The sequence below is a fragment of the Neoarius graeffei genome, chromosome 3, assembly GCF_027579695.1.
Source record: "Neoarius graeffei isolate fNeoGra1 chromosome 3, fNeoGra1.pri, whole genome shotgun sequence".
In the NCBI taxonomy this organism is placed as follows: domain Eukaryota; kingdom Metazoa; phylum Chordata; class Actinopteri; order Siluriformes; family Ariidae; genus Neoarius; species Neoarius graeffei.
The window spans coordinates 88,673,315-88,685,563 of record NC_083571.1 but is presented as its reverse complement, the minus strand read 5'-3'; the positions used below and the strand labels follow the sequence as shown (position 1 = coordinate 88,685,563).

Below are 12,249 nucleotides of genomic sequence, written 5' to 3'. Positions count from 1 at the left end.
TTGATTTGATTTCCTTCAGCATGACTGCAACGCATGATGGGATATATTGCTTGGTTAGTGACCATTGGTTGTACACTATTTTTTCATGATGCATTGTGGGATATTTTGAGTGCACTATATAGGGCAGGGGTTTTCAAAGTGTGGGAGAGTCAGCCCCCCCTCAGAGAGCAAATAAACAGCGCCCCCCCTTACAATTTTTGTTGCTATACTTAATGTTCCATTCATATTTTAAAAAAAAAAAAAAAAAAAAAAAAAAAAAGGTTGTTGTACAGATTTTCTTTTACACATTTTAAACATCTGTGCTTTTCTTTTTAAAACATCTTGTTTTACACATTTTAAACATCTCATAGCATCGTTAGCTAGCACCCCTTGGCAGACAACACACTGTGGCAGTGGAGCATCTTCAGATCCAGTCCATAAAAATCCAAACTTTAAATAATCGTGGTCATACTTCCTCCTTTTTCCAGTCCCCCAGGATTCCGCGGGCCTTTTTTGTGATTGTTGCGGGCTAAAATGTCTGATGTTGCGGGGGTTTCCAAAAAATTGCAATGAAGGTTGCAGCGTTTAGGTTTTTGTTGCGATTACATTGCGGGAGGAAGTGAAAGTTGCGAGAAATTGTTGCGATTTTCTCTTTTTGTGATTAAAATTGAGTGATGTGTTAAATATTAAGTTATTACTGAAAAACTATTGATTAAAAAAAAAAAAAAAAAAAAAAAAAAGGACACTGAGAAATGGTCCTATAAATAACTTTACCAATATAAAAGATTACCAGGACTACAAAAATGCACAAAAATAGGCTTTACTTATCCAAATGCACCTGTTGGTTCCAAAGTTAAAGTGCAGAGAACCTCACAGCACAACATGAAGTTACCTTAAGATATAATATAAATGCCTTAGCTTTCATGTAAGAAAAAAAAAAAAAAAAACACTATTAATACTAGTACTGTGTGCAGTCAGTCTCTCCTGAAGACTAAATTAAACAATAATTATAAACTAATAAAATAAATGGCTCAGGCTTCATAGAAAAAAAAAAAACAACAATTTGAACAGAATCTCACAGTATGATGCTGAAGCTGCCTAAACAATGGAAAATAAAATACCATTTTGGCAAAAATGTTGGCATCCATTAATTTCTTGCATCAAGTAAAAAAATAAAGTGCACACAGTCCTTCACTGTAAACATAATTTAAGCCTATATAAACATCGTCTCGCACATGCAGTGTTGCCAGATACTGCTGACGTTTTCCAGTCCAAAATATGTTCAAAATCCGCCAAAATGCACTTAAAACCGCCCAATCTGGCAACACTGCGCACATGCGGTTTCTCTTGAACGTATACACGGAAGTAAGGCGGAAGGTAGTTTGTCGCCGTCACCTCAAGACGACGCCAACGATTGGTCAAATTTGCGGGAAGGTTGCGGTGATTGGATATAATTGCAACACCGCCCTGAATTCGCGGGGATTGGCTGAATCGCAACATCGCGAAATCCTGGAGGGTCTGGTTTTTTGCTTGGCCCAGACTCTGTCTCCTCACTCACTGTAGCTTTAGGTGCTAAAAATTGATCCATTTTGTCTCTGGTAAAGGCTAGCTGAAGTTCGCCAAATGCCTGCAATAGTAACTTATTCTGGTCTATGTTTCCTCACGTTGCGCCCCCCCCGAAGAACTTTGGCACCCCCCAGGGGAGGCGCGCCCCACACTTTGAAAAGCCCCGATATAGGGTGTAATAATGCTCACTTTACATCTGGACAGCACCACAAAATGGCGAACTCACTATATAGTGAGGGATTCTAGACACGGGGTCTGAATCGCAAACTGCCGTAAAACCCCCAACGCATTCTGAATGTGCTGTGTCCCCAAAGAACGCTCCTAAAACCTGAATAATAATCAGCATATCCCACATGCTTTAATCATAAATTAAATTAATAAATAAGGCCAAATCTGGAATATCCAAATGGAATATGCTGTTTACACGACTGATATCAAAATCAGAATATTCTCATTCAGAATAATAATGGAATATCAGTGCGGATGTAAGAAACTTTTTTTTTTTTTAGTGTATGCATGCAATAGATCTATTTGGAGTGGATTAGTTTAAATCAGAGAATGTCCGTTTTATTTTTTTAAAACTCATTTCTTCAGTGACGAATCTCTGGCGTCCAAATGACCACAGGATGAGCGAATTTCCAACAGGTAATATTTTCTACAAGTAAAGCTTTTTGTACAATGTTTATGTGGGCAGTTCTTTAAACATCTGAAACTAAATGCTAAATACTTACTGTAAACAATTCACAGTTTACAGATAAAACAATGAGACCGTTTGCAGTAAATTGATCAGCATTTAAAATTAGATATTCAAGGAAGTGGCAGTGACAGAACTAGTTATTAATTATAGAAAACAAAGCTATTAAAACGATATTAAACCTCGCTTAACACCTGTAGCTGCCATTATAATGGCTCATTTAATCAGTCTACCAGGAGCTTGCTTTTTATAATTCACTTTCTTTCAGTAGGTAATTCCGGCCTGTAATTTTCTCAGAAGTGAAATACCAAATCACACAGTAGCACCTGTAACATAGGAAATTACCCCAGGTCAATTTAATCCCATTAGGACAGAGCAATTAAACTCCATGCACTTCACAGTGGTGTGACGAACTTCAAGCTGTAACTATAGCATGTTTTAGTTATTCCAAATCCCATTACCTGCTGCACTAAACTCAGTGGCATTGCTATAATGAATCCTGGGGACAATAGTGTTATCTAGAGTAGGGATGGCGAAAACTAATGGCGTATTTCACACCTACGTTGTTTGGTCCGGACCAAACGAACCAAATTTCCCTTGGTCCGGACCTTTTGGGTTGGTCTGAATACAAACCACTGAACTCTGGTCCGGACCAAACAAGCGGACCGAGACCGAGCTGCAAGGTCGGACTCGGTCCGGACCAAAGGAACTCTGGTGCGGACCTTTTGGAGGTGTGAAAGCAGACCGGACCTAATCCGACAGTTTTGCTTTTTTGTACCTCGGGAGCTTCCGTCGTTTGTCGAGCATTATGGGAAACAGAGTCTTGACACTCCACCGCAAAGTGCAAACACTGTGTCGGTTGTCAAGGGAACCTTACAACAGTCATTCAGACCAGTGGTAGGCTAGACTACAGAGTACAAAAAATGAGTAGGGGGCAAACGTGGGCCGAGGAAGAAACGCGTACCCTTGTGGATATCTGGGCAGATGGCCACATATCTGAGCTTTTGGAGAGAACACACAAAAATGCCGACGTGTTTGCTGTATTCAGTGAGAAAATGAAGGGGTTCACGCGCTCCCCAGAACAATGTCGGCTAAAAGTGAAGAAACTCCGTCAGACCTACATTAAAATCAGGGACATTCTTTCAAAAAGTGGCGGTACTAGCGACGCAAAAAAGAAATTCATCTATTACGATGGATAAGACGACTATCCTGACACATACCTCCTCCGTCTTGCGTGAAGAGCCAGAACTGTCACAACATGATGTGCGCTCATCAGCGCTATCCTCCGTAGCCGCCTTGCCCTTTGTCGTCGTCGTTGATAAATTACTTGTACAACAGCATAGTAATCGCACAATTGTGAAAACAGTAAAAACTGGAAAAAGCATATAGCTTTGATGACATTAAAAAGAATAACAGCACGGAAAGCCTCCATGACTACTTTTGAACTTAACGCTTTGTGCGCGTGTCGTCTCTGACCAATAGCTGAACGACCTCAGGGCGCGTGGCTTTGTTGACAGATTTTGGTCCGCTTACTAAAATGTACAGTGTGAAAGCGAACCGCACCAAAATGAAAACATAACATTTGGTTCGGACCAAAGCAAGTGAACTATCGAACTATCCTGGTCTGAATACACCCTAAAAAAAAAAAAAAAAAAAAAAATCTTGACCGACCACCGAGCCTCATTAGCCGGTTAAAGTTGGTTAACCTAGGAGTTTAAACAGGGATGCAAACGGCGTGCCTTTTTCACAGCTCGTGCAGATCCGATTTTTTTTTTTTTTGGGGGGGGGGGGGGGGGGGCGTTGGAGTGTCTGAATAATTTCATCAGAGTAAATTCTGTATTAAAATTACTACATAAGCAAATGCCGTTACAGTCCATGAAAAAGCCGTGAAAAAAAGTCGGCATCTGCGCCTTTAGTTTGTGTGGAGAGATATGATCTGCAATAACATGAATTGTTGGCTACAGACTGAAACACACTTTCAGAATGCACTGGCCAAGGCAGGACTAAACTCCATGTGCCTTCTAATAATAATTAAAATAATAATAATAATTTGTAAGCTAAAAAGCCTGTGTCTACACTTTTTCTTTCGCCAAGTGGCAGCTGTGTTCAACTGGGGCGGGACATGACTGAATGGGTGTTTCTGATGTGTCAGCTGTCGTCCTTACACCGCATGGCATGGCCCAAGCGTTTACAACACAGAATTCCAGGTTCTCCGCTCCAAAATCGGCAGCTTCAAAACGAATGATTTTTTTTTTAACCAAAAAAAAAAAAATTAACCGGTTGACGTTGATTCGGTCAACCACCGGTCAAACGGTCATCGGTTAACATCCCTAATCTAGAGACCCGTCTTTTCGACAGCCAATACGAGAAATCAACGGGTTTTTAAATTCCCATTCGGCGATCCTTCGGAGCGCGTTGTGCACATGTTTAGGACCCAGTCATTATGGGAAACACCTGACGCTGATTTGAGCATGCTGTTTTCACAGAGACTTTGTGCAGTATTCGGTCAGGTATGTGGTGGTAGATGGGTCTCAGTACAGGAAGAGTATTAGCAGGCGTGATGTTTACAAAAATGAAACTGAAAGCAGAGTCATAAACATGGCTACAAACAAACATGACCGTGATAATACTTCACAAAGCCTCGGTGTCTTTATATGCGCGTGTTGATTGTGCTCAAATCAGTATCAGGTGTTTCCCATAATGGCCAGGTCCCAAGCACGTGCAACGTGCTCCGAAGGATCCCCGAATGGAAATGAACCAAGTCTCAGTGAAGGATCCCAAACACAATAAATCTGCATCCCACATGCAATGTTTCTCCGGTACAATGTTTGCTCTCCCTCATTTCTGAGGCGGGACGTGATTTGATGCTCAGAACCGACAGCACGCTCCCATTGGCCAGCGTGCGGCACGGCAACCAACCATAGTCCTTGTTTCATGGCGATGTACATGTAAAGGTTGGCTTCTGTGGTTGGGACAGGCATTACCAATTTACCACACCATGCTAATCAGGACTGAGCATTGCAAAATTAGGCACAAAGGCTACATGTGCTATAAAATAAAGAATTTTCTTGAAATGTTTGGAGTTGACCGATTCCTTTTTCAGAAGTTCATGACCTAAAACCACCTTATTTTAAGAGCTTCTCCGAACTGCTTTTCCATGCCAAGATTGCACCAGATGGCCCCAAATTTGCTTCAATATTTCCCAGGGGTGCATACCCCCAGACTCCCCTAGCAGGCACCCTCACTGACACCCTTCTCTCAGTTGAGATAATACCCTGACTGGGGACATGTCCCCAGTGCTTTATTATTTTTTTTCTTCCAACAACCTTCCAGTGCATAGACATGTAGAACACCGATGTTAACAAGGCTTCCAGAGCATCCATTATCCCTGTAGAATTTTTGAAAACTACCGTATTAGGAATCTGCAGCTTTGTCGAAAACACTTAATGAAATATAGTACAACAGAAATCATGTCCACTTTCAGCTCACGTAGCTTTCCTGTTACAAACTGTCACCTTGTGTTTAAACACAAGGTAAATGAAAATTATTAGTATTAATCTAAAGCTCATTATTATGAAAGAAAATGAACCAAAGTATGCTCAGCCTAGCTAACATTAGATATGTGCTTAATGTCTTAGGGAAGGTCGAAGTCACTCAGTTTTCAAGCCTAGAGTCCATGGTTTGTCCAAATGGTTTCACACAGACTGCAGCGTCCATCTGGGGGTTCTTCTTTTGTCCATCTTTCTTAGGCTTGCGCTAGGAAACAGATCTGCCTTCTGCTGTCATCATACTGACCGAATGGAGTAAAAGTACTGCACAAGTTAACATCTGAAACTTACACACACTTAGGCCAAAAGTATGTGAACACCTGACCATGACACGCATGTGTGATTCTTCGCCAAAACTGTTGCCCAAAAAGCTGGAAGCACACATTTGTCGAGAATGTTTTGGCATGCTGTAGCTTTGCGATTTCCCTTCAGTTGAACCAAGGACTCCAAACACGACAATGCTCCTGTGCACAAAGGGAGCTCCATGAAGACATGGTTTACCAAAGTTGGAGTGGAAGATCTTGAGGGCCCTGCATACAGCCCTGACCACATTTGTGACGCACTGGAACACCAACTGCACTCCAGACCTCCTCACCTAATATCAGTGCCTAACGTTCTTGTGGCTGAATGATCACGAACCCCCACAGCTACATTCCATAATCTACTGGAAAGCCTTCCTGGAAGATTATAACCACAAAGAGGGACTCCGGAATGGGTTATTCAACAAGCACAGTGTTACAGCCAGGTGTCCACAAATTTTTGGCAATAGTGTACATGAAGCTGTGCCTGCCCCATTCACATCCCACTGAAAAGGCTAGAATTGAAATGAAAGGTCACGCTTGCACATGGATGCTAATTTCCATATACAGGAGCTCACCGACATCCATGATCAGCTAAATGTCACTGATGTACAGGGAAGACGGAAACGCCATCCTTCTCAGCCAGATAACCGGGTCAGTTAACTCCGTTAGATTAATAAAAATCTAAATCGAAGTAATTCTAACGAAACAGAATACTTGGTGACAAGCTTCCGATCTGTTAGTCAGAATCCAGCTAAAAAAAAAAGTGAAGTGGAGGTCTGCCAAGCCACAGCCAGTGTCCACACACACACGAAAGCTGAAATCAGCACAGTTTGTCCCAACATGCAATACATACACATGTAGGTAGAGCACGTGTGATCCAGTTTTTTGTTTTTAAACTAGAATGACATGCGTGTATAAAATTAAAAGCTGTCGTCTGGAAAGCAAGAAGTCCGACCAGGAATAAGATGTCGGAGTCAGCCGTCCACTACGACACACAAACTTGCTTTTAAGAGATTTGCTGCCCTCTCTGGGTAATAAAAAAAAAGAAAGCTCACTAAACTGGTTTAAAAATAATCTGCTTTGATAGAGCCAGTAAATTCACACTGTTAACTGAATTAGTTTAAACTCTCACGAACCCCCCCCCCCCCCCAAAAACACACACACAAACCAGGGACACACACACACACCTAATCCTGCAGTATCAAGTAATAACTAAAAAACAGCAGCACTCCCTTCACTTCACTGCTGGTCTCATTTCCTTCATCTTTCCTGAGTCAGCTACCTCTCCCTCTTTTTCTGCGCCATCCCCCCCGTTCCCGTTTCTTCATTTCCTCCTTGTTTTCTCGTCCTCTTACACACCCTACTTCCCTCCATGAAGTCTCGGACACTCCATCTCTTGTTCTTTGTCCTCCCCCCCCCCCCCCCCCCCATCCTTCCTCATTTATAACCATTTTTTCCACATATACCCCTCTATCTTTATCTTGGTCCCTGTCCGACCCTCCCTTTTCTCTCTCTCTTCATCTCCCCCCCCGTTACTCTCTTCTGCTTTTTGCAGTCTCCTCTGTCCCCACTCTTTCCTTGTCTCTCCCTCAGCCCTCTTTCCCTTTCAGTGACCCACCGCTGATGTTGAGGTCATAGTCTCCAGCAGTGATGACGTTAGCAGCGGGTCCATCTGGAGGCTGACAGGCTGACACGGCCTGGCTCAGGAGTTTGTGCAGCTCGGTGGAATGCGTTGGCCGAGTATTCACTCCAGTCACACTGATCCTCAGCCCCTTCACCACCACGATCTGGTTATTGGGGTCACGCAGGTGTCCTGCAGGATGGCAAATACAGCGGAAGTGAACGGTCAACAATTACTGAAGTGACAATTACATTTTGATAGTAAACATGTCAAAGGAAAAAAAAAACCCATACAATTATGTTTACCACGGTAAATGTAATGGGGGGAGGATGCATCTTTTTAGGACAAGAGCACACAGACAGAGCAGTGAACCATGTCACAATTACTCATATAAGCAGGTTATTTCCAGCATAGCTACTAAATAAAGACTGAAGCGCCTTTTCTTTTCCATCAACTGACCAAAACATTCCTAAATAAATCTAAATCCAATTACCTTTCCCACAGACACAGCCTCTCTCAGAGAAGTCTGCACCATACAACTCAAGAGATCAGTTTTGCAAGAAACATTGACGCTCGTTAGCATCAAGGCCAATTCTTACAGGATACACTGACGAAATGTTCATAAAAACAGACACATGAATGCCTTCAGAAATATTGGAACGAGACCAGTTCAGTGGCCCTTTGCTTTATACTGAAGACGGCTGGATTTTAAATCAAAAAGATGAATATGAGATGACCAATCAGAGTTTCAGGTGCTTTCATGTCCTGATATTTACATCTAGATATGTTAATCAACATAATACATGGAACCTTTTGTGGGAGACTACCCAATTTCTAGGAGAGCAAAAGTATAGGAACAGAGTCATAGCAACGTTTAAAAAAACAAACAAACAAAAAAACCCTTAATATTTGGTTGTATATCCCTTGTTTCAAACAACTGCATCAAGCTGGTGAAATCATTGACCTCACCAAACTGTTCTATTCTTTTGTAATGCTTTTCCAGGCTTGTAGTGCAGCTTCTTTCAGTTGTTTGTTTTGGGGGTTTCCTCCCTTCAGTCTTGTCTACAGGAGGTGAAATGCAGCTCAGTTGGCTTAAAGTGCCATTCCACCATTGGATGTATTCTTTGGCATAAAATACAATATATTTTGACAACATGTATTAATGGTATCACTAGATAGAAAAATCTTTTAGCTTCAAAATGATATATCAAACAATTTGACAACGACAAGTATATTAATTTTGCGACCAAAGTCACCTACCCTTTTAATTTCCACGCGTGATGTCATCGGCAGGTTCCCCTTCTTGTGTACCACGTGACGTGTGACGTGGCACATATCAGCAATGGCAGATAGAACGCGATAAAAATAATACCAATAAATCTAGCTAATACCAATAAATCTAGCTAACAAAGATTAACTCAATTTTTCGCCATTTTTTTGGCCCCCATATACGAGGAGAAATGACTCTCTCACTTTGGTGGTTCCCTGGTCTAAAAATAGACCGACACGTGGTACACAAGAAGGGGAACCTGCCGATGACATCACGTGCGGAAATTAAAAGGGTAGGTGACTTTGGTCGCAAAATTAATATACTTGTCGTTGTCAAAAAATTGTGTTTGATATATCATTTTGAAGCTAAAAGATTTCTCTGTCTAGTCATGTTGTCATAAAATATATTGTATTTTATGCCAAAGAATGCATCCAATGGTGGAATGGCACTTTAAGGTCTAGTGATTGACTTGGAGCATGATGAAGTCCTTATTTGCGTCGGCAGTGTGTTTTGGGTCATTGTCTTGTTGCATGATGAAGTTCCTCCCAGTTCGATTGGATGCATTTCTCTGTAAATCAGCAGACAACATTTCTATAGATTTCTCAATTCATCCTGCTACTCCCATCATGAGTTACATGACAAAGATTAGTCAGCCCTTTCCAGAAAACACATGCAAGCCCAATCGATAACACAACCACTGGTACGTTTTGGATCGTGAGCGGATCCTTTCACCACACTGACCTTTCCATCACTTTTCTTGAGATTAATCTTGGTTCCAGAACTTTTGTGGCTCATCTCTGTATTTCTTTGTGAATTCCAATCTGATCTTCATTGGCTGACACGTTCAATGTCTGGATGTTCGTACACCAGTGGTTTCTTTGTTTTCCAAGATATTCCAGTTCGTTTTATTGGCCATGTCCAATGCTTGTGCAATGGCTTCAATTGATTTACCCCCGCTTTTCTCAGTTGCAGAATGGCTTGCTTTTCTCCCATAGACAGCTCTCTGGTCTTGTTGGTTTATCCTTTTTAACAACAAATTCAGTCCTTACAGATGAAACCCAGGGCTGAAACCAAGAGTAGACAATCAGAGCTATTAATTGTTTAAACAGTCAATATAACCGGGCACAGCTGGGCAACAAGAAACCCGCCAGTCATATGGTGTGATAGTTTTTGGTCACCTGAAAAATGGGTGGGTTTATATTTATAAATAAATGCATAAATGAGGGGTGGGTGGGTGGGGTGGGCACCATGTTCTAAGTTATTTATCATATCTGGATGTAGAATATTCATCATACATGTTTTGATCTCAAACCCAAATGTCTTCAGTGTATAGCAAAAACAATACTTTCAGTGAGGACTGTAGACTTGATACACTGCCAAACAAACAGTGCTGCCTTTAAAAATGCAACTAACTTTATGATCTACTTTAAAAATAAAATGTACAAAACTAAAATAGAAACGTTAAACTATTTAGTATTCATTTTAAAATATATTTTATTTCTAAAAATTGAGCTGAAATATTTCACACATTCAACCGCTTGCAGAATCTGTACAAGAAACGTCTGCAATCTCTCAAATGTTTTGACAATTTATCATGGCATTAATATCATCATGCTGCCTCATCCTATTTTCCAGTAGCAAAAAACTCACACCAGAATAAATGCCCTTATGTTTTAAAGCTATACTGCCTTTCAGATTTTTCAAGTTGGTCATAAAAAGAATTTTCCTTGACACCCAATTATTTTTGTTTAGTGGACAGAAAGCTACTGAATTCGAATCACAGACTTCCAATTTTATTTTTTATAACAGAACAATTAATGAATTTAGGGACATGTGGCCCTAAATTCTCTGCTTTTTCTCATGCTTCACCATGACCCTATTCAAGATACTACGTCATGCTAGGGATGGCGAAAACTAAAAAAAAAAAAATCTTGACCGACCACCAAGCCTCATTAGCCGGTTAAAGTCGGTTAACCTAGGAGTTTAAAATTCTAGAATTGGAATTATTAGAATCTATTCTAAATCTAACCGTGAGCATCCGCACATTCAGTCCCAGTCGCTGCCCTCCACTCACATTACCTTTTCTACAGCGCGAAACATTTAGGCCCCGTCCACACGGCAACGGATTCAGGTGAATCCGATACAATTGTTTATCGTTTCGGCCTGGCGTCCACACGGCACCGGCATTTTGGGTGCCCCAAAACGAAATCTTTTGAGAACGGGTCCCAGAGTGGAAAGATCTGGCAACGTTGCCGTTGTGAAGTTGTCTGGATGAGTAGAACAGATTTGTTTACGATGACGTCACAACCACATGTGCTTCACGCCGGGTAGAAGTGTAACGAACTCGATGCGAGTTGTCAACAAATCCTATAACTTGGTTCATGAAATGCGCTTACAAAATATTTTCACTGTGAATATTATGTAATGGTGCAAAGTGAGAGAGAGAGAGAGAGAGAGAGAGAGAGAGAGAGAGAGAGAGAGAGAGAGAATAGCCCTTAGGGCAGAGTCAATCCCGCCAGCAAAAATAGGGAAAAAGAGGAGTGATCTCACCTCTTCAGATGTTGGTTTAAGTCCTACAATACATTCCTCAAAAAGGGCGTAGAACAACAAATTAATCCATCAACGTGTAGCATTCAATTTATTCCGGACCATTAAAGACGCCGCCTTCCGCGTAGAATCATACGTCATCCTTGCCGCCATATTGGATGGGTCAAAGCAGAGAATAAAGATGCCTCATTCATGTGCTGCATTTAACTGTACCAACAGGTTTGCCGTCCAAACGAGATCACATGGGATTACCTTTCACAGGTGAGACTGGAAAAATACTTCTTTTCATTGTATTTGGTCATTATAACAATTTTACGAACAGATTTTTCTGACTTTGTGGCTAATATGAAGTCTCGCGCATAATAGTTTATGCGCATGCGTCCTTACTTCTTCTAATGTTCTGGTGTCTCCGAAGGGACCGTCTTACAGCGCCCCTAGAGGTGTGGCATGTGTATTGCATCATTTTCAGCAAGCGTTGCGTTGCCATATGGACCTGATATTTTACTGATCGTTGCTCATGTGGACGCGATATTTTTTTAAATAACATCTCGTTGCCGTTGTCGTGTGGATGTAGCCTTAGTCAAACGCGGCACTGATGTCAAGGGGTTTGTATTGGAGTGGAGGACAAATGGCTCCAGCTTAGACACAGTTTCAGTTGGCCATGATGGCGTTGAAAATAAAGTCAAGTGCTAGAAGAAGTACATAACATTCAGTGATGGGAA

The 12,249-nt window shown here is 41.4% G+C and overlaps 1 protein-coding gene across 3 annotated transcripts in view; it reads right to left on the bottom strand.

The window, feature by feature from the left end:
- Positions 1 to 12,249, bottom strand: part of trappc8 (trafficking protein particle complex subunit 8) — a 93,327-nt gene that overhangs the window by 62,429 nt on the left and 18,649 nt on the right. For all 3 annotated transcript variants that reach the window (XM_060917614.1, XM_060917615.1, XM_060917616.1), the window contains exon 2: positions 7,708 to 7,902. In XM_060917614.1, coding sequence (XP_060773597.1) covers positions 7,708 to 7,902 — 195 coding nt within the window. The remainder of the gene's footprint in view (positions 1 to 7,707; positions 7,903 to 12,249) is intronic.